At 41.8% G+C, this 26192-nt stretch overlaps 1 protein-coding gene across 1 annotated transcript; it reads left to right on the top strand.

The window, feature by feature from the left end:
• The first annotated feature begins 3931 nt into the window (after window positions 1-3931).
• Window positions 3932-18271, top strand: LOC139567819 (uncharacterized). Its single transcript, XM_071389363.1, has 10 exons — window positions 3932-4080; window positions 4495-4812; window positions 6221-6610; window positions 6748-7047; window positions 7164-7196; window positions 10500-10601; window positions 10806-10836; window positions 13142-13191; window positions 13312-13346; window positions 17570-18271. The coding sequence occupies exons 1-10, from the start codon at window positions 4011-4013 to the stop codon at window positions 17663-17665; spliced, it is 1425 nt and encodes a 474-aa protein (XP_071245464.1). The 5' UTR covers window positions 3932-4010; the 3' UTR covers window positions 17666-18271.
• Window positions 18272-26192: the final 7921 nt, after the last annotated feature.

The following is a 26192-nucleotide window of genomic DNA, read 5'->3' as shown; positions in this document are numbered from 1 at the left end:
TACCAAGCGGTGATACAGCCCGACAGGATGCTCTCGATTGTGCACCTGTAAAAGTTAGTGAGGGTTTTTGGTGACAAGCCAATTTTTTCAGCCTCCTGAGGTTGAAGAGGCGCTGTTGCGCCTTCTTCACCACACTGTCTGTGTGCGTGGACCATTTCAGTTTGTCGGTGATATGTACACCGAGGAACTTAAAACTTTCCACCTTCTCCACTGCTGTCCCGTTGATGTGGATCGAGGGGTGCTCCCTTTGCTGTTTCCTGAAGTCCAAGATCATCTCTTTTGTTTTTCTGACATTGAGTGAGAGGTTTTTTTTCCTGACACCACACTCCAAGGGCCCTCACCTCCTCCCTGTAGGCTGTCTCGTCGTTGTTGGTAATCAAGCCTACTGTTGTGTCATCTGCAAACTTGATGATTGAGTTGGAGGCGTGCATGGCCACGCAGTCATGGGTGAACAGGGAGTACAGGAGGGGGTTGAGAACGCACCCTTGTGGGGCCCCAGTGTTGAGAATCAGCGGAGTCAGGAAGTCCAGGACCCAGTTGCACAGGGTGCGGTCAAGACCCAGGGACTCAAGCTTAATGATGAGTTTGGAGGGTACTATGGTGTTGAATGTTGAGCTGTAGTCAATGAACAGCATTCTTACATAGGTATTCCTCTTGTCCAGTTGGGATAGGGCAGTGTGCAGTGTGATGGTGATTGCACTATCTGTGGACCTATTGGGGCTGTAAGCATATTGAAGTGGGTCTAGGGTGACAGGTAGGGTGGATGTGATATGATCCTTGACTAGTCTCTCAAAGCACTTCATGATGACAGAAGTGAGTGCTACGGGGCGATAGTCATTTAGTTCAGTTACCTTGGCTTTCTTGGGAACAGGAACAATGGTGGCCATCTTGAAGCATGTGGGGACAGCAGACTGGGATAGGGATTTATTGAATGTGTCCGTAAACACACCAGCCAGCTGGTCTGCGCATGCTCTAAGGACGCGGCTAGGGATGCCATCTGGGCCGGCAGCCTTTATGAGGGTTAACATGTTTAAATGTTTTACTCACGTCGGCCATGGAGAAGGAGAGGCCACAATCTTTGGTAGCGGGCCGCGTCGGTGGCACTGTATTGTCCTCAAAGCGCACAAAGAAGTTGTTTAATTTGTCTGGAAGCAAGACGTCAATGTCCGCGACGGGGCTGGTTTCTTTTTGTAATCCGTGAATGTCAGTAGACCCTGCCACATCCGTCTCGTGTCTGAGCCATTGAATTGCAACTCCACTTTGTCTCTGTACTGACGTTTTGCCTGTTTGAGTGCCTTACGGAGAGAATAACTACACTGTTCGTATTCAACCATATTCCCAGCCACCTTGCCATGGTTAAATGTTGTGGTACGTGCTTTCAGTTTTGCTCGAATGCTGCCATCCTGTTTTCGTTTCTGCCTATAGGAGGGGAGCAACAAGATGGAGTCATGGTCAGATTTGTCAAAAGGAGGGCGGTGGAGGGCCTTGTATGCATCGCAGAAGTTAGACTAGCAATGGTCGAGCATGTTCCTCGCTCGTGTACTGCAATCGATATGCTGATAGAATTTAGGTGAGCCTTGTTCTCAAATCAGCTTTGTTAAAATCCCCAGCTACAATAAATTCAGCCTCAGGATATATGGTTTCCAGTTTGCATAAAGTCCAGTGAAGTTCCAGTGGTCGTCTTGGTATCTGCTTGCGATGGGACACGGCTGTGACAATAACCGAGGGTAGTTCTCTTGGGAGATAATACGGTCAGCATTTGATTGTGAGGAATTCTAGGTCAGGTGAACAAAAGGACTTGAGTTCCTGTATGTTGTTACAATTACACCATGAGTCGTTAATCATGAAACATACACCCCCGCCCTTCTTCTTACCAGAGAGATGTTTGTTCCTGTCGGCGCGATGCACTGAAAATCCTGTTGGCTGTACTGACTCCGACAGCATATCCCCAGCTAGCCATGTTTCCGTGAAACAGAGTATGTTACAATCCCGGATATCCCTTTGGAAAGCAACTCTTGCCCCGATTTCGTCGACTTTGTTAACTAGGGACTGGACATTAGCGAGTAGTTCCTCATATTTGGAGTTCTCGATTTGTTCTGCATATTTGGAGTCCTCCACTTATTTTAAGTGTTTCTAAAATCCTCTATCGAGATAAATGAAGGGTGGAAAAACGATTGTAACCATTTCCCTGTTTGACCGCTAGGTTGTATGGGTATTATGACATCTCCACTGTGGACACCTCTATTATTGTGCGTGTTTACGCAGCAAATGCACTATCACCACTTTGAAGTCAATATCTAGCTCTGGTCCAGGGCGCAGTCCTTCATTAGTAGAGGTTAGTAGAGGAACCTACACTCTTGCCATGGACCAGAGCTAATAGATATATCCCTTTGTTTAATAAATGTCAAAGCAATACATAAAATTTCACTAAATAAATGAATTCCATTGAAATATGATGTTAAAAGCACAAATGATTTGACTTTAAATAGCGTTCAAGTTTGGTTTTATTATGCTTCAGAACTGTCCCAGTCCTTATCCATAAAAGTCCTATATGATCTATGGCAGGACGACAGTGCAACTTCTCATCCACTAGGTGTCAGTGTTGTACTGCAAGGCGTCTCCAGATGGATTACACTACTTCATTGTGTCTGCTCTGTGCATGTTGCCTACTTACCCATATGATTAATGAACTTGTGAAGACTACATAAAGAGAACAGCCTCAATTCGTCGGGGCATGGACACCACAAGGTGTCGAAAGCGTTCCAAAGGGATGCTAGCACATGTTGACTCCAATGCTTCCCACAGTTTTGTCAAGTTGGCTGGATGTCCTTTGGGTGGTGGACCATTCTTGATACACACGGGAAACTGTTGAGTGTGAAAATCCCAGCAGTGTTGCAGTTCTTGACACAAACTGGTGTGCCTGGCATTTACTACCATACCCTGTTCAAAGGCGCATAAATCTTTTGTCTTGCCCATTCACCATCTGAATGGGACACATACACAATCCATGTCTCAATTGTCTCAAGGCTTAAAAATCCTTCTTTAACCTGTCTCCTCCCCTTTATCTACACTGATTGAAGTGTATTTAACAAGCGACATCACCTGGATTCACCTGGTCAGTTTATGTCATGGAAAGAGCAGGTGTTCTTAATGTTTTGTACACTCAGTGTATGTCTCATGCTCTGTGTACAATATGCATGGATCCACACACCAGGGACATTCTGTGGTCTTGGTTTATTATTATATGATCTCACATCCCATTAACAAACACCTTAAAAGGAAGTGTGCTTGTATGTTGTACTTCCCCTCAGTCCTATTTTAAGACATTGTCATACTTTTCACACACACACGCACGCACGCACACGCACACGCACACACACACACACACACACACACACACACACAGTCTTGTACAGCTAACCTTGTGGGGACATACAATTCAGTCCCATTCAAAATCCTATTTTCCCTAACCCCTAACCCTAAACCTAACCCTAATCCTAACCCGTACTCTTACCCTAACCCTAACCCTAACCTTAACCCTAACCCTAACCCTAACCCAAAAACCTAAACTTTATCCTAACCCTAAACCTAACCCTAGCTCCTAACCCTAACCCTACAACTAACCCTAGCTCCTAACCTTAATATTTAACTTAATTCTAACCCTAACACTAATTCTAACCTTAACCCTAAACCCCCTAGAAATAGCATTTGATCTTGTGGGGACTAACAAAATGTCCCCAGTTGGTAAATGTTTACTTTGTTTACTATTCTTGTAGGGACTTCTGGTCCCCACAAGAATAGTTAAACACGTCCACACACACACACACACACACACACACACACACACACACACACACACACACACACACACACACACACACACACACACACACACACACACACACACACACACACACACACACACACACACACAGCAGATCCTGTTTGCCTCCACCTAGAGCAGATGCTTCCACATCCACACAGAAGAGAGACTGCTTGCTCCTTCAAAGATGCTTGTCTGTCGAAACCATCTCCCACTTTGGATATTTGTTCTGCTTATCTGTTATCTACAACTTTGGGGTAAGTACTTTGAATATGAATTTACTGACACTTATGTTGTAGATTTCAGTGTAAAGTAGTTGAGCCATTTCAGTTACAGAGATATTTCAATGATGTTTGGCATCAGTTTTGTCATCTTTATTTCCTGACAATTTAAGTAGTCTATTTGGTTGGGGTAATGTGATCCTAGATCACAGGAGGTTGGTGGCACCTTAATTGGGGAGGACGGGCTCGTGGTAATGACCGCAGTGGAATTAGTGGAATGGTATCAAATACATCAAACACATGGTTTCCAGGTGTTTGATGCCATTCCATTTACTCCGTTCCGGCCATTATTATGAGCCGTCCTCCCCTCAGCCTCCACTGTCCTCTATCTGTTTAGTGGAATGCAGTGTTTACTATTAGTGGGTCTCACACTTGACTGCTCCTCCCCAGATACAGTATCCTCAGACCTCCTCCTGGTCTCCCCCCCAACACCCTCCCTCACCCAGAACTCCTCTGTAGGCAACACCGTCCTGGGGGCTGTGGTCCTGGTCTGTCGGGCCCCTGAGGGCCCTGGAGGGACCCTGTTCAGACTCCACCGGGTTAAAAAGCTGGTGGACACCATGACTTTCCCCAATGAGACACAGGAGGCCCAGTTCACAGTGAGAGTGAGGGAGGATTCAGCCCGGGAGGTTCTATACTGCTGCCTGTATCAGAACAGCCAGGGGATATATAGCCCATACAGCCACTATCTGACTCTGAAACAACAAGGTGAGATTTATAATTTTATAGTGAGTTTATATATTTATGATTGATGATTTTGGATCAGGTAGTTGAGTATGTTGGAGCCGTGGATCTGGGACCGAAACTACTGCAAGCACCATGATCACTACAAATAATGATAATAATCTTTTTCTGTGATTTATTGTAACAGTACATGGAAATGCTATTTCAAAGTGAGAAACTGTTTAAAGCCACTGGTGGTGGAAGTCAATAAACACTCCCATCCGCTTCTCCACCACCACTGGCAAAACTGCCATAGGTGTTCTCAGTGGTTACGTGTGTGTGTGCTTGAATGTGTGTATCGTACTGTTACACCCTGCAGGTCATATAGAAACCACAAACATCAAGCTTGACAGTTAAGGCAGGAAGTGTGAATGACAACAGAGGGTAAACTTAAAATGGCAGTTCTCACATTACCTCAGAGACCGGATATACAGCTTCTGCTAAATAGTACACAATGCCTATAGACTACTATGCATTTGGTTTGATAAAGTTTATTACGAAAGTAACAAGCTCTTGAATTCATCTCCTTGGAGTTGAAAGGAAGCTCCCTTCTTGACTTTTCTTAAAGTAGGAAGACTTCACCATTACAACCCCTTTATAGCAAATCAATTAATCAATCAATCAAATGTATTTATGAAGCCCTTCTTACATCAGCTGATGTCACAAAGTGCTGTACAGAAATCCAGCCTAAAACCCCAAACAGCAAGCAATGCAGGTGTAGAAGCACGATGGTTAGGAAAAACTCCCTAGAAAGGCCAAAACCTAGGAAGAAACCTAGAGAGGAACTAGCTATGAGGGGTGGCCAGTCCTCTTCTGGCTGTGCCGGGTGGAGATTATAACAGAATATGGCCAAGATGTTCAAATGTTCATAGATGACCAGCAGGGTCAAATAATAATAATCACAGTGGTTGTAGAGGGTGCAACAGGTCAGCACCTCAGGAGTAAATGTCAGTTGGCCGATCATTCAGAGTATCTCTACCGCTCCTGCTGTCTCTAGAGAGTTGAAAACAGCAAGTCTGGGACAAGGTAACATGTCCGGTGAACAGGTCAGGGTTCCATAGCCACAGGCAGAACAGTTGAAACTAGAGCAGCAGCACGACCAGGTGGACTGGGGACAGCAAGGAGTCATCAGGCCAGGTAGTCCTGAGGCATGGTCCTAGGGCTCAGGTCCTGAGAGAGAGAGAGCGAGAGAGCGAGAGAGCGAGAGAGAGAGAGAGAGAGAGAGAGAGAGAGAGAGAGAGAGAGAATACTTAAATTCACACAGGACACATGATAAGACAGGAGAAATTCTCCAGATATAACAGACTGACCCTAGCCCCCCGACACATAAACTAATGCAGCATCTCCCTCTCTCCCCCTCTCCCTCTCTCTCTCTCTCCCTCTCTCTCTCTAGGTGTAGCCTCTCCTAGAGCTCCTCCTCCTCCTTCCCTCCCTCTCCTCACACCCCTCCTCTCAGTTGATCCCGCAGGTGGTCAGGTGAAGCACGGCCAGACGTTATCCTTCCACTGCACTCTGCCTACTCCTCACTCCCAGCAGAGCTCTAAACCAGAGGCCTTCCTACTGCTGAGGACAGCTAAAGCGACTGGGCACTCCATGGGGAGCTCCATGGTCCACCCCCAGGCCTCCCTGGTGTCCCACTCCACAGCCCAGACCGGGGCCTTCCACCTGGGGCCCGTGAGGGGAGGCGAGGGGGGATCCTACACCTGCCTCTACCAGGTTACAGTGCCTCGTCAGGGACCGGCTAATTCAACCGCCAGTCATCCAGTTCTTGTCACGGTCACAGGTGAGAGATCTGGTTGAGGGGTGAAATTGTGTCAGTTATGTATTTTATTCCCAATGGTTAAGGTTAGAATTGTGTGTGAGAAAAATCTGATACCCATACTCTCTCTCCATCTTTCTCTGGTGGGCCTGCCATCCCAGAGCTGTTGCCGGTGCCCACTCTCTCTCTCCAGAGCCAGGCTGGGGAGTGGGCCTTGGTGTGTACTGGTTCACCTGCCTTCCCTGGTGCTCGCTTCTCTCTATACCACCTGGGAAGTACCTTCCCTGATGCCACCCGTAGTGCCCCCGCTACCCGACATCGTGCCCTTTTTCCTCTCTCATCCCTGCCTGCCCAGGACGGCCCGTTGTCGGACCACTACCAGTGCCAATACAGTTCCCTGCTGGGAGCAGAGTGGAGCCACTCAGAGAGAAGTCCACTGCTGGCTGTGCCTAGAGTCATAGGTCTGCATCTCTCTGATGTCTGTGTCTGTCTGAGCCTGTGTGCGTCAACTCATACAACTCAAGAGGCAGCCTTTAATTATTTTTCACCTATAATAATGTCTGTCATTCTCTTCCAGACAAGACCACCATCTCCCCTCCCTCCTCACCAGGTAACTCACAGAGCCACTACAATCAACAAATCACCCTCTGACTGGGTATTGATATTAGACACAGTGTGGGACTGATGTTTGGTATTGATGTTAGACACAGTGTGGGCCTGATGTTGGGTATTGATGTTATACACAGTGTGGGCCTGATGTTTGGTATTGATATTAGACACAGTGTGGGCCTGATGTTTGGTATTGATATTAGACACAGTGTGGGCCTGATGTTTGGTATTGATGTTAGACACAGTGTGGGCCTGATGTTTGGTATTGATATTAGACACAGTGTGGGCCTGATGTTTGGTATTGATATTAGACACAGTGTGGGCCTGATGTTTGGTATTGATATTAGACACAGTGTGGGCCTGATGTTTGGTATTGATATTAGACACAGTGTGGGCCTGATGTTTGGTATTGATGTTAGACACAGTGTGGGCCTGATGTTTGGTATTGATGTTAGACACAGTGTGGGCCTGATGTTTGGTATTGCTGTTAGACACAGTGTGGGCCTGAGGTTTGGTATTGATATTAGACACAGTGTGGGCCTGATGTTTGGTATTGATATTAGACACAGTGTGGGCCTGATGTTTGGTATTGATATTAGACACAGTGTGGGCCTGATGTTTGGTATTGATGTTAGACACAGTGTGGGCCTGGTGTTTGGTATTGATATTAGACACAGTGTGGGCCTGATGTTTGGTATTGATATTAGACACAGTGTGGGCCTGATGTTTGGTATTGATATTAGACACAGTGTGGGCCTGATGTTTGGTATTGATATTAGACACAGTGTGGGCCTGATGTTTGGTATTGATATTAGACACAGTGTGGGCCTGATGTTTGGTATTGATATTAGACACAGTGTGGGCCTGATGTTTGGTATTGATATTAGACACAGTGTGGGCCTGATGTTTGGTATTGATGTTAGACACAGTGTGGGCCTGATGTTTGGTATTGATATTAGACACAGTGTGGGCCTGATGTTTGGTATTGATATTAGACACAGTGTGGGCCTGATGTTTGGTATTGATATTAGACACAGTGTGGGCCTGATGTTTGGTATTGATATTAGACACAGTGTGGGCCTGATGTTTGGTATTCAATCAATCAAGTTTATTTTATATAGCCCTTCGTACATCAGCTAATATCTCGAAGTGCTGTACAGAAACCCAGCCTAAAACCCTAAACAGCAAGCAATGCAGGTGTAAAGCACGGTGGCTAGGAAAAACTCCCTAGAAAGGCCAAAACCTAGGAAGAAACCTAGAGAGGAACCAGGCTATGAGGGGTGGCCAGTCCTCTTCTGGCTGTGCCGGGTGGAGATTATAACAGAACATGGCCAAGATGTTCAAAATGTTCATAAATGACAAGCATGGTCAAATAATAATCAGGAATAAATGTCAGTTGGCTTTTCATAGCCGATAATTGAGAGTTGAAAACAGCAGGTCTGGGACAGGTAGGGGTTCCATAACCGCAGGCAGAACAGTTGAAACTGGGACAGCAGCAAGGCCAGGTGGACTGGGGACAGCAAGGAGTCATCATGCCCGGTAGTCCTGATGTATGGTCCTAGGGCTCAGTTCCTCCGAGAGAGAGAAAGAAAGAGAGAAAGAGAGAATTAGAGAGAGCCAAGATGTTCAAAATGTTCATAAATGACAAGCATGGTCAAATAATAATCAGGAATAAATGTCAGTTGGCTTTTCATAGCCGATAATTAAGAGTTGAAAACAGCAGGTCTGGGACAGGTAGGGGTTCCATAACCGCAGGCAGAACAGTTGAAACTGGGACAGCAGCAAGACCAGGTGGACTGGGGACAGCAAGGAGTCATCATGCCCAGTAGTCCTGACGTATGGTCCTAGGGCTCAGGTCCTCCGAGAGAGAGAAAGAAAGAGAGAAGGAGAGAATTAGAGAGAGCATACTTAAATTCACACAGGACACTGGATAAGACAGGAGAAGTACTCCAGATATAACCAACTGGCGCTAGCCCCCCGACACAAACTACTGCAGCATAAATACTGGAGGCTGAGACAGGAGGGGTCAGGAGACACTGTGGCCCCATCCGATGATACCCCCGGACAGGGCCAAACAGGAAGGATATAACCCCACCCACTTTGCCAAAGCACAGCCCCCGCACCACTAGAGGGATATCTTCAACCACCAACTTACAATCCTGAGACAAGGCCGAGTATAGCCCACAAAGATCTCCACCACAGCACAAACCAAGGGGGGGGCGCCAACCCAGACAGGAAGATCACGTCAGTAACTCAACCCACTCAAGTGACGCACCCCTCCTAGGGACGGCATGAAAGAGCACCAGTAAGCCAGTGACTCAGCCCCTGTAATAGGGTTAGAGGTAGATAATCCCAGTGGAGGGGAACCGGCCAGACAGAGACAGCAAGGGCGGTTCGTTGCTCCAGAGCCTTTCTGTTCACCTTGGTATTGATATTAGACACAGTGTGGGCCTGATGTTTGGTACTGATGTTAGACACAGTGTGGGCCTGATGTTTGGTATTGATATTAGACACAGTGTGGGCCTGATGTTTGGTATTGATATTAGACACAGTGTGGGCCTGATGTTTGGTATTGATGTTAGACACAGTGTGGGCCTGATGTTTGGTATTGATATTAGACGCAGTGTGGGCCTGATGTTTGGTATTGACATTAGACACAGTGTGGGCCTGATGTTTGGTATTGATATTAGACACAGTGTGGGCCTGATGTTTGGTATTGATATTAGACACAGTGTGGGCCTGATGTTTGGTATTGATATTAGACACAGTGTGGGCCTGATGTTTGGTATTGATATTAGACACAGTGTGGGCCTGATGTTTGGTATTGATATTAGACACAGTGTGGGCCTGATGTTTGGTATTGATGTTAGACACAGTGTGGGCCTGATGTTTGGTATTGATATTAGACACAGTGTGGGCCTGATGTTTGGTATTGATATTAGACACAGTGTGGGCCTGATGTTTGGTATTGATGTTAGACACAGTGTGGGCCTGGTGCTGGGTATTTTTTGTGTTACCTACTCTACAGAGGTAGGACCTTAATTTGATCACCCTGTTGCAGGAGAACTTTCCTGCAATGCAGGACATTTCAAATGTGTAATCCATTTGAGGTGAAGGATTCTGAAGTTTGTTGTTTCCACAGATTTTTCATTACGAAATGTTTTTCAACTTAATCTGGAAATTACAACAACATTTTCTGTTGCTGCAGGATTATTTTCCTGCTGTAGCACACTGGCTCAAACTAAGATACTACATATGTATATGAGGGCTCGTTGATTGACAGGTGATATTGTCTTTCTGGTAGGGCTGACTGGTGTGGACTGGCCTCTGGTGTTGGGATGTCTTTCTGTTGTGGTTCTGTTCTTCATTGTACTGGTGGGCGTGGGTGTGGCGGTGCAGAGGAAAGGTAATGTTACACCTGTTAACCTATACTCTGTTCCCAGAACAGTTTGTGCTCTCTTGTCAACCAGGAGCGGTTTACCTTAATAGGAGTTGGCAGGACAGCACAAACTGATCTGGGACCAGGCTAGTAAACCTTTAAAGAAATGTCCTTTACCATACACCTTTTCACTTTTTAATTCTCTTCTCTCATTCTCTTCTCATTGTCCAGTTAAGGTAATAGCGGAAGAAAAGCGTAAAAGGTGGGTGTTGGATCCTCTATCTATGAGTTTCTAACCTTCGGAGAAGTACAGTAATATCATAGAGAATGAGATGTTTTAGAATAGTATTTCTAATAGTATTTCTCCCTTTAAAATAGTATTTATAGTAATATTTCTCCCTTTAGAATAGTGATCTAATAGTATTTCTCCCTTTAAAATAGTATTTATAGTAGTATTTCTCCCTTTAGAATAGTGATCTAATAGTATTTCTCCCTTTAAAATAGTATTTATAGTAGTATTTCTCCCTTTAGAATAGTTTTCTAATAGTATTTCTCCCTTTAGAATAGTTTTCTAATAGTATTTCTCCCTTTAGAATAGTTTTCTAATAGTATTTATCCCTTTAGAACAGTTTTCTAATAATATTTCTCTCTTTAGAATAGTTTTCTAATAGTATTTCTCCCTTTAGAATACTTTTCTAATAGTATTTCTCCCTTTAGAATAGTATTTCTAATAGTATTTCTCCCTATAGAATAGTTTTCTAATAGTATTTATCCCTTTAGAACAGTTTTCTAATAATATTTCTCTCTTTAGAATAGTTTTCTAATAGTATTTATCCCTTTAGAATACTTTTCTAATAGTATTTCTCCCTTTAGAATAGTATTTCTAATATTATTTCTCCCTTTAGAATAGTATTTCTAATAGTATTTCTCCCTTTAGAATAGTATTTCTAATAGTATTTCTCCCTATAGAATAGTATTTCTAATAGTATTTCTCCCTTTAGAATAGTATTTCTAATAGTATTTCTCCCTTTAGAATAGTTTTCTAATAGTATTTCTCCCTTTAGAATAGTTTTCTAATAGTATTTCTTCCTTTAGAATAGTTTTCTAATAATATTTCTCTCTTTAGAATAGTTTTCTAATAGTATTTCTCCCTTTAGAATAGTTTTCTAATAGTATTTCTCCCTTTATAATTGTATTTTGAATAGTATTTCACCCTTTAGAATAGTTTTCTAATAGTATTTCTCCCTTTAGAACAGTTTTCTAATAATATTTCTCTCTTTAGAATAGTTTTCTAATAGTATTTCTCCCTTTAGAATACTTTTCTAATAGTATTTCTCCCTTTAGAATACTTTTCTAATAGTATTTCTCCCTTTAGAATAGTTTTCTAATAGTATTTCTCCCTTTAGAATAGTTTTCTAATAGTATTTATAGTAGTATTTATCCCTTTAGAATAGTATTTCTAATAGTATTTCTCCCTATAGAATAGTATTTCTAATAGTATTTCTCCCTTTAGAATAGTATTTATAATAGTATTTATCCCTTTAGAATAGTTTTCTAATAGTATTTCTCCCTTTAGAAAAGTTTTCTAATAGTATTTATCCCTTTAGAAAAGTTTTCTAATAGTATTTATCCCTTTAGAATAGTTTTCTAATAGTATTTCTCCCTTTAGAAAAGTTTTCTAATAGTATTTCTTCCTTTAGAATAGTTTTCTAATAGTATTTATAGTAGTATTTATCCCTTTAGAATAGTATTTCTAATAGTATTTCTCCCTATAGAATAGTATTTCTAATAGTATTTCTCCCGTTAGAATAGTATTTCTAATAGTATTTCTCCCTTTAGAATAGTATTTCTAATAGTATTTCTCCCTTTAGAATAGTATTTATAGTAGTATTTCTCCCTTTAGAAAAGTTGTCTAATAGTATTTCTCCCTTTAGAATAGTATTTATAGTAGTATTTCTCCCTTTAGAAAAGTTTTCTAATAGTATTTCTCCCTTTAGAATAGTTTTCTAATAGTATTTCTCCCTTTAGAATAGTTTTCTAATAGTATTTCTCCCTTTAGAATTGTATTTCTAATAGTATTTCTCCCTTTAGAAAAGTTGTCTAATAGTATTTCTCCCTTTAGAATAGTTTTCTAATAGTATTTCTCCCTTTAAAATAGTTTTCTAATAGTATTTCTCCCTTTAGAATAGTATTTCTAATAGTATTTCTCCCTTTAGAATAGTATTTATAGTAGTATTTCTCCCTTTAGAAAAGTTTTCTAATAGTATTTCTCCCTTTAGAATAGTATTTATAGTAGTATTTCTCCCTTTAGAAAAGTTTTCTAATAGTATTTCTCCCTTTAGAATAGTATTTATAGTAGTATTTCTCCCTTTAGAATAGTTTTCTAATAGTATTTCTCCCTTTAGAAAAGTTGTCTAATAGTATTTCTCTCTTTAGAATAGTTTTCTAATAGTATTTCTCCCTTTAAAATAGTTTTCTAATAGTATTTCTCCCTTTAGAATAGTATTTCTAATAGTGTTTCTCCCTTTAGAATAGTATTTATAGTAGTATTTCTCTCTTGTGTCTAGGGAGGGGGCTCTCCTATGGGCCAAGCTTCATTCTGGGGACCATGTTCTTGGTGAGTGTTTTTCAGTGAATAGAGTGATTCAATGATCTTATGTCTCATAATGCTTTCATGTAGTCATCATCACTGACATCCTTTTTTACATTATTTTATTTGTGTGTTATTGTTTTCCAGACCTTACCCTCAAACGTGTCAGCATTACCTCTCAGGTAAGGTCTCTCTCTCCAATTCAACTGAATAAACTTTTTTATTTATCTAAAAGGTAAACCTACTCTCATTAACTTCCTCCACCTTTTGGACATCTAAGCAACAACCACACATCTGATAATAATACATCACAACACTCTCTCTTTCTCTCTCTAATAGACTTTATTGACATGGAAAGTTAAATTACTTACATTGTCAAAATATACATATATAAAAAATTGAGGGACCAACAGCAATAACAACAGTAGTGGCGGAAATGGGATTACCATTATCAGCAACTACAACAACAATATTAATGAGAATAGTAATACATTTAAGCAATGTTAGTAGACTAGTATCAACCTGACTGAGAAGCCACATGGCATGGTATGAAAGGCAAAACAAAACGGGAAATATTATTGACATTACATTGCACTTTTCACTGGCTGACCCTCAGGTTGTGTGCTCCCTGAGTCTGTACCTAGTCAGTGTTTTCCTCAGTTTTTTATCAGTCACAGTGGTCAGATAGTCTGCCACCATGTACTGTCTGTTTAGAGACAAATAGCATTGAAGTTTACTTTGATTTTCTTGTGGTGTCTTTCCAATAGGTGATATATTTTTATTTTTGCTTTGTGATGATTTGGTTGGACCAGATTTTCTGAGTGCTGTCCTGAGGCTCTATGGGGTTGGTTTGGGTTAGTGAACTGAGCCTCAGAACCAGCTGGCTGAGGGGACCCTTCCCTTGTTTCATGTGTTGACATTGTAGGGCTTTGTGATGGAATGTTTTGGGGTCACTTGTTTTTAGATGGTTGTAAAATTTGATGGCTCTTTTATCTATTCGAATAAGGAGGGGGTATTGGCCCAATTCTGAGTTTTTCTTTGCACTTGCAATACAGTCTTGCAAAACTTTGCATGCAGTATTTCGATGGGATGTTTGTCCCATTTAGTGAATTCATTATTAGAGAGCAGATCCCATACTTCGCTGCCATATAGAGCAATTGGTTCTATAACTGATTGGAAAATTTTTAGCCAGATTCTAATTGGAATTTCGATTTTAATGTTCCTTTTAATGGCATAGAATGCTCTTCTAGCTTTGTCTCAGCTCGTTTACAGCCATGTGAAAGCTACCTGTGTTGTTGATATTTAGTCCTAGATACGTGTCGTTATTGATGTGTCCTAATAGAACTGTGTCCAAATAGAATCATTATATTCAGGTTTTTTAGGTTAACTGTCAGAGCCCAGGTCTGACAGAACCTGTGCAGATGATCTTGGTGCTGGTGTAACCCCTCCTTAGTGGGAGACAGCAGCACCAGGTCATTTGCGTACAGCAGACACTTGATTTCGGGGTTGTGTACGGTGAAACCAGTTGCTGCAGATTCTTCTAATGTTTTTGCCAATTCATTAATGTAGATGTTAAATAGTGTTGGACTTATTGAGCAGCCCTGTTTCACTCCATGTCCCTGAGAAAAGAAGTCTGTTTGCTTGTTGCAAACCGCATATTTGTTTTTAGTGTACATTGATTTAATAACATCATTAAGTTTTCCCTCCAATACCACTTTCTATTAGCTTATAAAAAAATACTTTTGTGTCAAATTGAATCAAATGCTTTCTTGAAGTCGACAAAACACAAGTAGATTGTGCCTTTGTTTTGGTTTACTTGTTGGTCAATTAGTGTGTGGAGGGTGTAAATGTGGTCTGTTGTACAATTATTTTCTGGCTTCTGCTCAGGACGTTGTGTTCATCAAGGAAATGACGTAGTCTACTATTTATGATACTGCAGAGAATTGTCCCCAAGTTGCTGTTAAAGCAAATTCCTCTGTAATTATTTGAGTCAAATTTGTCTCCATTTTTATAGATTGGTCTGATCAATCCTTGGTTCCAAACATAGGGGGAAATGCCTGCAGTGAGGATAACATTGAAGAGTTTGAGTATAGCCAATTTGTATTTGTGATCTGTAAATTTGATCATTTCATTTAAAATACCATCAGCACCACAGGCCTTTTTGGGTTGGAGAGTATATCGTTTTCCAATAATTCTTCTTCTGTAGTTGGGGTATCCACAGGATTCTGATAGTCTTTGACTGCTGATTCAAGGATTTGATATTTTTCTTGTATATCTTTTTGTTCTGGGCCCTTTGTTATATTGCTGTAGAGGTTTGTAAAGGTGATTCTCCACATATCCCCATTTTGGATAGCCAATTCCTCATGATGAGGTTTGTTTAATAATATTCAAATTCTACCGGAAGTGGTTTGATTCTATGGATTCCACAATTACATCCAGCTGATTTCTAATGTGCTGTTCCTTTTTGTTTTTAGGGTGTGTTTGTATTGCTTCAGTGTTTCCCCATATTGAAGGCGTATATTTTTGTTGTCTGATTCTCTGTTTTGCATTAGATATATTTCTCAATGACTTTCTTACATTTTTGCAATCATTATCAAGCCATTTTTTATTATCTATTATTTTTGGTTTGCTCTTATGTTTCTTTAGATTAGCCAAGGAGGCTCATTTGTCAAATTTCTGTTCCAAACTACCAAATTTAATAGTGTCTAGTTCTTCTGCTGTTCTAGCGGTCAGGTCTCCACAGACCAGTACGTTGTCTTGGGCCTGAAAGTGACTAATCTCCCCCTGTAGAATGGAGAAACTCTCTTCATTGAGGTAGGGTGACTCTGAGGGGGGAATGTATGAGGCACAGAGGAAGACGTTTTTATCAGTTAAGATAGCCTCCTTGTTGATTGTGAGCATAGTAGCCTCAGCATGTGTTTAATGTTACTCATGTCGTTGGTGGGCTGGGCCAGTTGCTCCTCTCACAGCTTGTGCGTAGCATTAAACACATGCTGGGGGGGGGGGGGGGTTAGGCCTCGTCTAGGTGGGTTTGAAGCTGGGCTGGGCTGAGCTGGGCTGGTCTGTGCTACATTGGCTGTGGTGGGTGTTGTGGTTGGTGGTGCTGTGGCCGTGGCCGTGGCTGGGGAAGCCTGGGTGCTGGTCCGGGGTGTTGCCTTAGTGATCTCGGGGGGTGGAGATTGCTTCGCTGTTCCTGGGTGGAGAGGTCGGGCTGCGGTTTAAAGTGACGTTCTTGAGAGTCTTGGCAAGGATGGGGACTGTCTCCCAGTACAGGTGAACATGGTCCTAGAGACAGTCCAGATCGAGGGCGGGATGGTGGGCCAGGCGTACATTGGCGTTTATTCTTTGGATTGTGGCAGGGTGGAAGTCCTTCCTCTGTAGAAGGGTTGACACCACGATCCTTGAGTTGGGGAAGATTGCGGAGGTCTCTCTCGCTCTCATTTATGGGTTTTATCGGCATGGGAAACATATGTTAACATTTCCAAAGCAAGTGGAGTAGATAATTTAATGTAAAATTAACTGTAAACATTACACTCACAGAAGTTCCAAAAGAATAAAGACATTTCAAATGTCATTATGTCTATATACAGTGTTGTAACAATGTGCAAATAGTTCAAGTACAAAAGGGAAAATAATGAAACATCAATATGTTTGTTTTCACAATGGTGTTTGTTCTTCACTGGTTGCCCTTTTCTTGTCACAACAGCAGTGTGCACGTAGCCTGTCTTCTCTTGAGAGCCAGGTCTGCCTACGGCGGCCTTTCTCAATAGCAAGGCTATGCTCACTGAGTCTGTACATAGTCAAAGCTTTCCTTAAGTTCGGGTCAGTCACAGTGGTCAGCTATTATGCCACTGTGTACTCTCTGTTTAGGAACAAATTGTATTCTAGTTTGCTCTGTTTTTGTTGTTGATTCTTTCCAATGTGTCAAGTAATGATCTTTTTGTTTTCTCATGTTTTGGTTTGGTCTAAATGTGTTGCTGTCCTGGGGCTCTGTGGTCTCTGTCTGCCTCCCTACTGAACACAAGCACTCTTTGAGTCAACTTCTCATTACTGCTCCTCTGTGACCTGGGCCAGCCTGCACGGGCCCTCCTCCTCTCGTTAGCTCTAATCATCTCATTAATTAGCTTGATGAGGTGGACTTATTAAACTAAACCCTCTCCCCAGACAAGGTGTTAGTGTATGGGTTACCGTGGACAGTGTCAACGCAATGCTATCATCATGACTTCATGTGAAGCTATAATCCATCAGGGGAAACTGACTGTCTTTGGATACTAAGAGAATCTTCAGAAGGAAGTGTTTAGATTTTACGTAATGAAACCGCATTTTTGTGTTGCTTCAAAAGATAAAGGAAGTTTTCAAATTTGCCTTAGATGTGCTGTAATAATGAAACCGCTTGTGTGTGCAGGAATGGGGTAACGACGACAGCGCAGCAGAGACAGCCTTCAGCAGGTCCCCTCCATGGAGAACTCTCTCTACGTTTGGCAACACACCATCCTCCTGACCTCCTTCACCTCTCTCTCGTTCCCTCTATTCTCACTCGCTCTCTCTCTATTCCTTTTTCTGTCCATCTTCTTATGTCTCTCTCCCTGACCCTTCTTATCTCTATACAGTACATCTCTTCATGCTCCCTGTCCTTCTTTCTGATCTCTCGTTCTCTCTGTCACCTTTTCGTTCCCTCGCCATCCTTCTCTCTCTTTCTCTCTCCATCCTTTTTTTCTCTCTCCATAAACCCTTTCCCTCTCTATACGTCTCTCCTCTCTCCTTGAACCCGTTTCTTTTCTATCTATCTATATTAATTTATCTAAAAGGTAAACCTACTCGGACTTCCTCCACCTTTTGGACATCTAAGCAACAACCACACGTCTAAGCATACATCACAACTCTCTCTCTCTATCTATCTATCTATGGGAAACATGTTCTCTCTGTTTACATTTTTGTCTGAAAACCTAGCCGTGATTACAGGAACAGAGAAGTACACATTTCCTCTAACATGTGTTGCATTTCACAAGTTTGCATTAGGTCACTTTCACTGAATCTTATTGAATTTCATAAGTTGTTTCATGTACATAAAATCTATTTTATAATAAAAGCTGTAATTTAATTCTAATCTAGCGGCTTCATGTGTTTGAGTGTGATGCATGTAGACTTATTTTCACTCTTTTCTGAAAGTAAGGCCACATGTAAAAATATGTGAAATTTCCCTTTATCCTGTCTGGGAAAGCGGAACCCCTCGCCAACAGCCAATGAAATTGCAGGGCGCCAAATTCAATACACAGAAATCTCATAATTCAAATTTCTCTAACATACAAGTATTAGACACCATTTTAAAGATAAAATTCTCGTTAATCCAACCACAGTGTCCGATTTCAAAAAGGCTTTTCGGTGAAAGCAGAACATATTATGTTAGGTCAGCAACTAGTCACAGAAAGCATACAGCCATTTTCCAACCAAAGAGAGGAGTCACAAAAAGCAGAAATAGAGAAAATTAATCACTAACCTTTGATATTCTTCATCAGATGACACTCCCGGGACAACATGTTACACAATGTTTTGTTCGATCAAGTTCATATTTACATCCAAAAACCTCAGTTTACATTTGGCTTTGCCTCCAAAACATCCCGTGAATTTGCACATGTGCTGAGCCACATCAATTTACAGAAATACTCATAATAAACATTGATAAAAGATACAAGTGTTATTCACAGAATTAAAGATATACTTCTCCTTAATGCAACCGCTGTGTCAATATTTCAAAAAAACTTTACGGAAAAAGCAAACCATGCAATAATCTGAGTACGGTGCTCAGACAACAAATCAAGCCAAACAGATATCCGCCATGTTGGAGTCAACAGAAGTCAGAAATATCATTATAAATATTCACTTACCTGTTATGATCTTCATCAGAATGCATTCCCAGGAATCACAGTTCCACATTAAATGTTTGATTTGTTCGCTGAAGTTCATCTTTATGTCCAAATACCTCAATTTTGTTAGCGAGTTTAGCCCAGTATCCCAAATTCATGACACACGATCACTAGGAGCAGACAAAGTCAAACAGTTCCGTTACAGTCCGTAGAAACATGTCAAACGATGTTTAGAATCAATCTTTAGGATGTTTTTAACATAAATCTTCAATAATGTTCCAACCGGAGAATTCCTTTGTCTTCAGAAATGCAATGGAACGCAAGCTAAATCTCTCACGTGAACGTGCATGGTCAGCTCATGGCACTCTGGGAGAGACCTTACTCAATCCCCTCTCATTCGCCCACACTTCACAGTAGAAGCATCAAACAAGGTTCCAAAGACTGTTGACATCTAGTGGAAGCCTTAGGAAGTGCAATATGACCTCATAGACACTGTGTATTTGATAGGCCAAGAGTTGAAAAACTACAAACCTCAGATTTCTCACTTCCTGGTTGGATTTATCTCAGGTTTTCACCTGCCATTTGAGTTCTGTTATACTCACAGACATCATTCAAACAGTTTCAGAAACTTCAGAGTGTTTTCTATCAAAATCTACTAATAATATGCATATATTAGCAACTGGGACTGAGTAGCAGGCAGTTTACTCTGGGCATGCTTTTCATCCAGATGTGAAAATGCTGCCCCCTAGCCCAAACAGAGTATTCATTTGTCCAACAATTTTTTTTACATTGAAGTTCCTTGAAAGTGACACTAGAGGGCACTCTCCGTGAAGAGTTAGTACTTTTACAGCGATAGCTTCTCTTTTACAATTTGTCAGTTGGAAATTATTGAACATGCATCAGTTCAGCTCCACCTCACCAATTTAATGTCTCACCCACAGTTATTGTCAGTGGAAAAACTTAGAGAGGGCCAGGTTACAGCAAACCCTAGAGCTCTGGAACAATGTGTTCACAATTAATACAGGAGTGGAAACCACATATTGTTATGTATTATTATCAGATGTGTGGTTGTTGCTTAGATGTCCAAAAGGTGGAGGAAGTCAATGAGACACACTGCTAGACCGATACTGAGCGATAGCACAAAGCATTACTAAAGGTAGAGAGAGGAGAGAAGTATTATGGTGATACATCACTGATACTTATTTATGAGTTTCTATTACAGACTATAAATCACACAAGTAATAGTAGCATCATTGTACCGGTGGCAATTGGTCAGAAAGGATACGCTGTATGACTCCTAGTTGTATAAGTTGGACAGGGTTACATGGGGTCGCTGCTAGCCGGACCTGTGAGTTACAGGTGGCCGTGAGATAAGACTTCAGGAGATAAGAGCTGCTGACGATGTCTGCGTCCCAAATGGCACCCTATTCTTGATATAGTGCACTACTTTTGACCAGGGCCCATAGGGCTTTGGGCAAAAGAAGTGCACTGCATAGGGAATAGGGTACCCACTAATCCAGCGCCACTGTTCAAGCCAAAGGCTGCTCTCTGTTCAAAACACTCCACATGAATATGAGTTAATGGATGACCTGGGCACCCTATTTCTTCACTGTAATGCTTCACTGTAAGTATATTGCCTACTATATGGCGACACACGTCACCCTATGGGGCCTGGTCAAAAGTAATGCACTACATATAGGGAATAGGGTACCATTTTGGATACATAGCAGGAGTTTTTGTGGTATGAATATGTAACTGCCCATGATGGATTGAATAAGTGATGTGAATGTTGAGCACAAATCTACAATCCCTCAGGTCAGGACAAAGGATGTTGTTTCAGCAATAACCACTGGCTTATTGCCTGGAAGGAAGCAGAAATATAATTGTTTTAAAGGTGTCTGGAAATAAGGATTGTACAGTAGGACCACTACACCCTTGCTGAGCATCGATCATCACATTCCTGAAAGATACATGTCATTTATTTAGGGTCAACACCGATGCTTTTTTCACACGTCGTGCTAACCCTGTCAATACCGTGATTTTCACATGGTCCTTTATAGCACAGATCCAGCCACTATGTTGGATGAATAACCAGGCCAGCTCAATAAAGCTCTGCTCGGTAGTGTGAAAAGAGTACAACCCTCTCTCTTCAACCATAAGATATTCAGTAGCTCTAAGAGTACAACCCTCCCTCTTCAACCATAAGATATGCAGTAGCTCCAAGAGTACAACCCTCCCTCTTCAACCATAAGATATTCAGTAGCTCTAAGAGTACAATCCTCCCTCTTCAACCATAAGATATTCAGTAGCTCTAAGAGTACAACCCTCCCTCTTCAACCATAAGATATTCAATAGCTCTAAGAGTACAATCCTCCCTCTTCAACCATAAGATATTCAATAGCTCTAAGAGTACAACCCTCCCTCTTCAACCATAAGATATTCAGTAGCTCTAAGAGTACAATCCTCCCTTTTCAACCATAAGATATTCAGTAGCTCTAAGAGTACGACCCTCCCTCTTCAACCATAAGATATTCAGTAGCTCTAAGAGTACGACCCTCCCTCTTCAACCATAAGATATTCAGTAGCTCTAAGAGTACAACCCTCCCTCTTCAACCATAAGATCTTCAGTAGCTCTAAGAGTACAACCCTCCCTCTTCAACCATAAGATATTCAGTAGCTCTAAGAGTACGACCCTCCCTCTTCAACCATAAGATATTCAGTAGCTCTAAGAGTACGACCCGCCCTCTTCAACCATAAGATATTCAGTAGCTCTGTGTGTTTTACTAACTGAAGTATTTCATTCATTTTGCTGTTCTGCCAGGCATCTAAAAGTACAGAGCACACACCCACATCAGGCCATGCAAAATCTCCCAGTCAGCTCTAAGAACACACACACCTCCCTCATCACACACACACACACGCTACACGCACGCACACACACACACACACCTGTGAGTAGGGACTATAACTGGTGTCGTACACCTGGTATCTGTTTGTCAGCATACCTGACTATTGTAGGCTACTGTATGATGACAATGCCGCACCCAGCCCTAGGAGGCCATGCATACAATAGGGAAATAAGGTTTTACATGACTCCTTGTAAATGAATGGGAGATGAAAACTGAACTTTCGCCCACCTTTCCCATCTCAGTGAAGACGGCACACTGTGTTTACTGGCATGTTGGGTTACAAAACACACATATACAGTACACACACGCACATGCACACACACAACTCTCTGATTATTCTGTCCTTGCCACAAAGACCCATTACAACAGGCCTACTAATCCACTCAACACCTTCACACCACAATGCTACAGTCATGCATTCACGCTGTAGGATGAATAATTTGTCAAGGTAAAACTCAGGCTTGTATAAAGCTGCTTTGGTTGGAGATTTGCGTTTACAGAAATGATTATCAAAGGCATAGTTCAGATAGATCTTGTAGTATTTTGTTCATCAGTCCATTCATTGGGCCCCAATAGTGTGCATTTCATTGTCAGCAGTCAAGTTCTTCAGATGGAGCACTTTTAGTACAGACTCAAGAGAAATGTTTAACTCTGTACTTTATCCCTTCATATGGTGGTATCCACACTGTCATTGTCCAGGTGTCATCATTAAAGTATGTGGTGAGGTGTGTCTGATTTATTCTTGATATTGACGTTCTGTCAGGTGATATATCATTTTGATGTTCTATATCAACAGTTAGGTTGATGTTCCATGTGACTTGGCATCGTACAATATTACTCAGATAAAATGTGTGTATTATGAATGAGTTGCTATACAGATGATCTTGCTGGGTAATCGTGTGCGTGTCATATTATTAATTTTGCGCACCGCCAGCCAGCGTTGCTATGGCAGCACCAATGACAGACACCCCATAATGTTTGCCAGCACCAATGGGCTGCGTCCAGTCAGACTGGAACTGTTGAATTATTAAAAAGAGAGATTGGGGAGGTCACTAAAAGCGTGATCTTCAGGTCTTATGATCTCACCTGTGTGGGACAGTGAGTGTCAGTGAGCGTGTGATTTTATTGATTTTATTTAACCTTCATTTAACCAGGCTAGTCAATTAAGAACCAGTTCTGCTTTATAATAATGGCCTGGGAAGAGGTAAAATGCCTCCTGTGGGGACAGGGGAGAAAGAAAGACCTGGAAGACAAAACAGACAGAAGACACTGGCAACAGCACAACTAAAACAGCAAATAAACAGTGGATGGGTGTGTGAAGTGAAACAACATTCTTCCTTACATAAGGAAACGCAAACCAGTGACAGCTAGAAACTGCCACATGTCTCAACAACCTGTTCATCTATTTGTCCTTTGAACTCCTCCAGACACCAGGTCCTGTAGTGTTAGGTTGGCTTGGAGGGAATTCCAAGATCAGGGGGAAGTGTAATGAAACAACCTTTTTCCATGCTTGGTTCTAATTTTCGGAACTCTTAGCATAAAGCAAGATTGAGATCTGAGCTTGTATGAGTTTTCATTTTGAGCTGGAAGAGAGGATAGAGAAAATGGCAGTTTTCCTAAAATGGTCTTCTGAATAAGAATCTACCAGTGTTTGTGTTGCCAATGATGTCCACCCGACAACACTAGAGATCACAATGGTGAGTTAGATGTCTCTGATTGGTGACAAAAACGAAGGGCTGCATGACACAGAGTCAAGAACCTTCAGTGTAGAGCGTGAAGCTTGCTCATAAACAGTATCACCATAGTCCAACACAGAGAGAAAAGTACAACGAATCAACTCCTTTCTGGCAGCAAAGGAAAAACAAGCTTTATGTCGGTAGTAAAACCCAAAACGCAGCTTGAGTTTCCGGACAAGGTTCTCTACATGAGTGGTGAAGCTCAAATTCTCATCCACCCAAACTCCCAGATATTTGTGTCTCCAAGGTATTAATTAGATGGTTTTCAGTGTTTATTATTGGAACATACCATACATGTTTTAGAGGATTTCAGAACAAGCTTCAAATCGAACAGATTCTGTTGAATGATGTTAAAACAGGTTTGAGCTTTTTCAAAAGCCAAAGTCAAACTGCTGCCACTTGAATAAGGAACAGTGTCATCCGCATAAAAATGTACATCAGCTGTCTCAATATGTCTCCCAATTTAGTTGAACTACAGACAAACAACAGGGGACCTAAAATGTATCCTTGAGGCACAACTCTACGGCACAGAGCGCAGAAGATGTACAGTGCATTCGGGAAGTATTCAGACCCCTTCGCTGTTTCCACATTTTGTTACATTACAGCCTTATTCTAAAATTAATAAAATAAATACAAATTCCTCATTAATCTACACACAATACCACATAATGAAAAAGCGAGAACAGGTTTCTAGAACTCAGGTGCATCCTGTTTCGATTGATCATCCTTGAGATGTTTCTACAACTTGATTGGAGTCCACCTGTGGTAGATTCAATTGATTGGACATGATTTGGAAAGACACACACCTGTCTATAAAAGCTCCCACAGTTGACATATCATGTCAGAACAAAAACCAAGGTCGAAGGAATTGTCCGCAGAGCTCCAAGACAGGATTGTGTCGAGGCACAGATCTGGGGAAGGGTACCAAAACATTTCTGCAGCATTGAAGATCCACAAGAACACAATGGCCTCCATTATTCTTAAATGGAAAAAGTTTGGAACCACCAAGGCTCTTCCTTGAGCTGGCTGCCCGGCCAAACTGAGCAATCAGGGAGGTGACCAAGAACCTGATGGTCACTTTGACCGAGCTCCAAAGTTCCTCTGTGGAGATGGGAGAACCTTCCAGAAGGTCAACCATCTCTGCAGCACTCCATCAATCAGGCCTTTATGGTAGAGTGGCCAGCCAGAAGCCACTCCTCAGTGAAAGGTACATGACAGCCCGCTTGGAGTTTGCCAAATGGCACCTAAAGGACTTTCAGGCCATGAGAAACAAGATTAACTGGTCTGATGAAACCAAGATTGAAATCTTTGGCCTGAATGCCAAGCATTCAGGAAACCTGGCACCATCCCTACAGTGAAGCATGGTGGTGGCAGCATCATGCTGTGGGGATGTGTTTTGGCGGCAGGAAATGGGAGACTACTCAGGATCGAGGGAAAGATGAACGGAGCAAAGAATGGAGAAACTCCCCAAATACAGGTGTGCAAGCTTGTACCGTCATATCCAAGAAGACTCGAGGCTGTAATCACTGCCATTTCTAAAAACGACAGTATTTGCTTTTTCATTATGGGGTATTGTGTGTAGATGGACGAGGGAAAAAAACAATTCAATCTATTTTAGAATAAGGCTGTAACGTAACAAAATGAGGAAAAAGTCAAGGGGTCAAAATGAGGAAAAAGTCAGCCCACAGAGAGAAGCACGAGATTCAACTTCCCTTTCTGGTTTTCCCTGTTTGTTAACACTATGAGTGTTTTCCTTTACTGTGGCAATTGTGATCGAATCAATGCAATATTAGCCACTTTCAATGCAACATACCGAAACAAAACAAACTATGCAGAACGCATTGGAGTAGGATTCTATTGCGCACGACTCAGCCCATACACTACGCGGAGCGGTGCGGCATAACCAATTGGTTATATAGACTATATAGGCTGCAGTAGGCCTTTATGCAAATAGACCATTGCCATATATGGATCTGTGCCATGTACTTTGAACTGGACTGTGTTTACAGCTGTGGTCCTGAGTAGATGTACTTGTTATGAGATCAAATTTGTATACAGCATTAGGGGAGTGATTGCTTCGTACAAGTCTTTGAAAAGCGAGTCAGGTAAAGAGCTTTTTTGTCTTAAAGGGGCAGTGTTGCATTTTGAGACAGGCTTGAATAAGCTAAGTAGCCAATAGGCAGAGGGTAGCATCATTTGTCTGATTCTCTGTAATAATGGTATGGGAATAATAATGCATTTTATTTTGTAAAATGGTTTCTTGCATCATACAACACAACATTTTCAGTCACCTCCTTGTCTGAAGGAGGTGACTGTCAAGCCCTTAATGTCAAGCCCTGCATGTTTTTTTCAAGTCTCATGGATTGTAGGCCTACATTGAACACCACACATTGGCTGCTACTGTAGGCTGAATGATAGAACAGCTATTTTAATGTTAAAATGTTATGGGATGCACGACTCCAACACCATCATTAAGTTTGCCGGTGACACAACAGTGGTAGTCCTGATCACCGACAACG

This window comes from Salvelinus alpinus, chromosome 2 (assembly GCF_045679555.1).
Source record: "Salvelinus alpinus chromosome 2, SLU_Salpinus.1, whole genome shotgun sequence".
In the NCBI taxonomy this organism is placed as follows: domain Eukaryota; kingdom Metazoa; phylum Chordata; class Actinopteri; order Salmoniformes; family Salmonidae; genus Salvelinus; species Salvelinus alpinus.
The sequence above is the reverse complement of the archived record's forward strand: the minus strand, read 5'-3'. Positions and strand labels throughout refer to the sequence as shown.

Bases quoted from the DNA above. Each gene is read 5' to 3' on its own strand.
- LOC139567819 (XM_071389363.1), top strand. From the start codon at position 4,011: ATGCTTGTCTGTCGAAACCATCTCCCACTTTGGATATTTGTTCTGCTT. The intron at 4,081-4,494 runs GTAAGTACTTTG...GCTCCTCCCCAG, and splicing joins CTGTTATCTACAACTTTGGG to ATACAGTATCCTCAGACCTC. The intron at 13,192-13,311 runs GTGAGTGTTTTT...ATTGTTTTCCAG, and splicing joins TTCTGGGGACCATGTTCTTG to ACCTTACCCTCAAACGTGTC.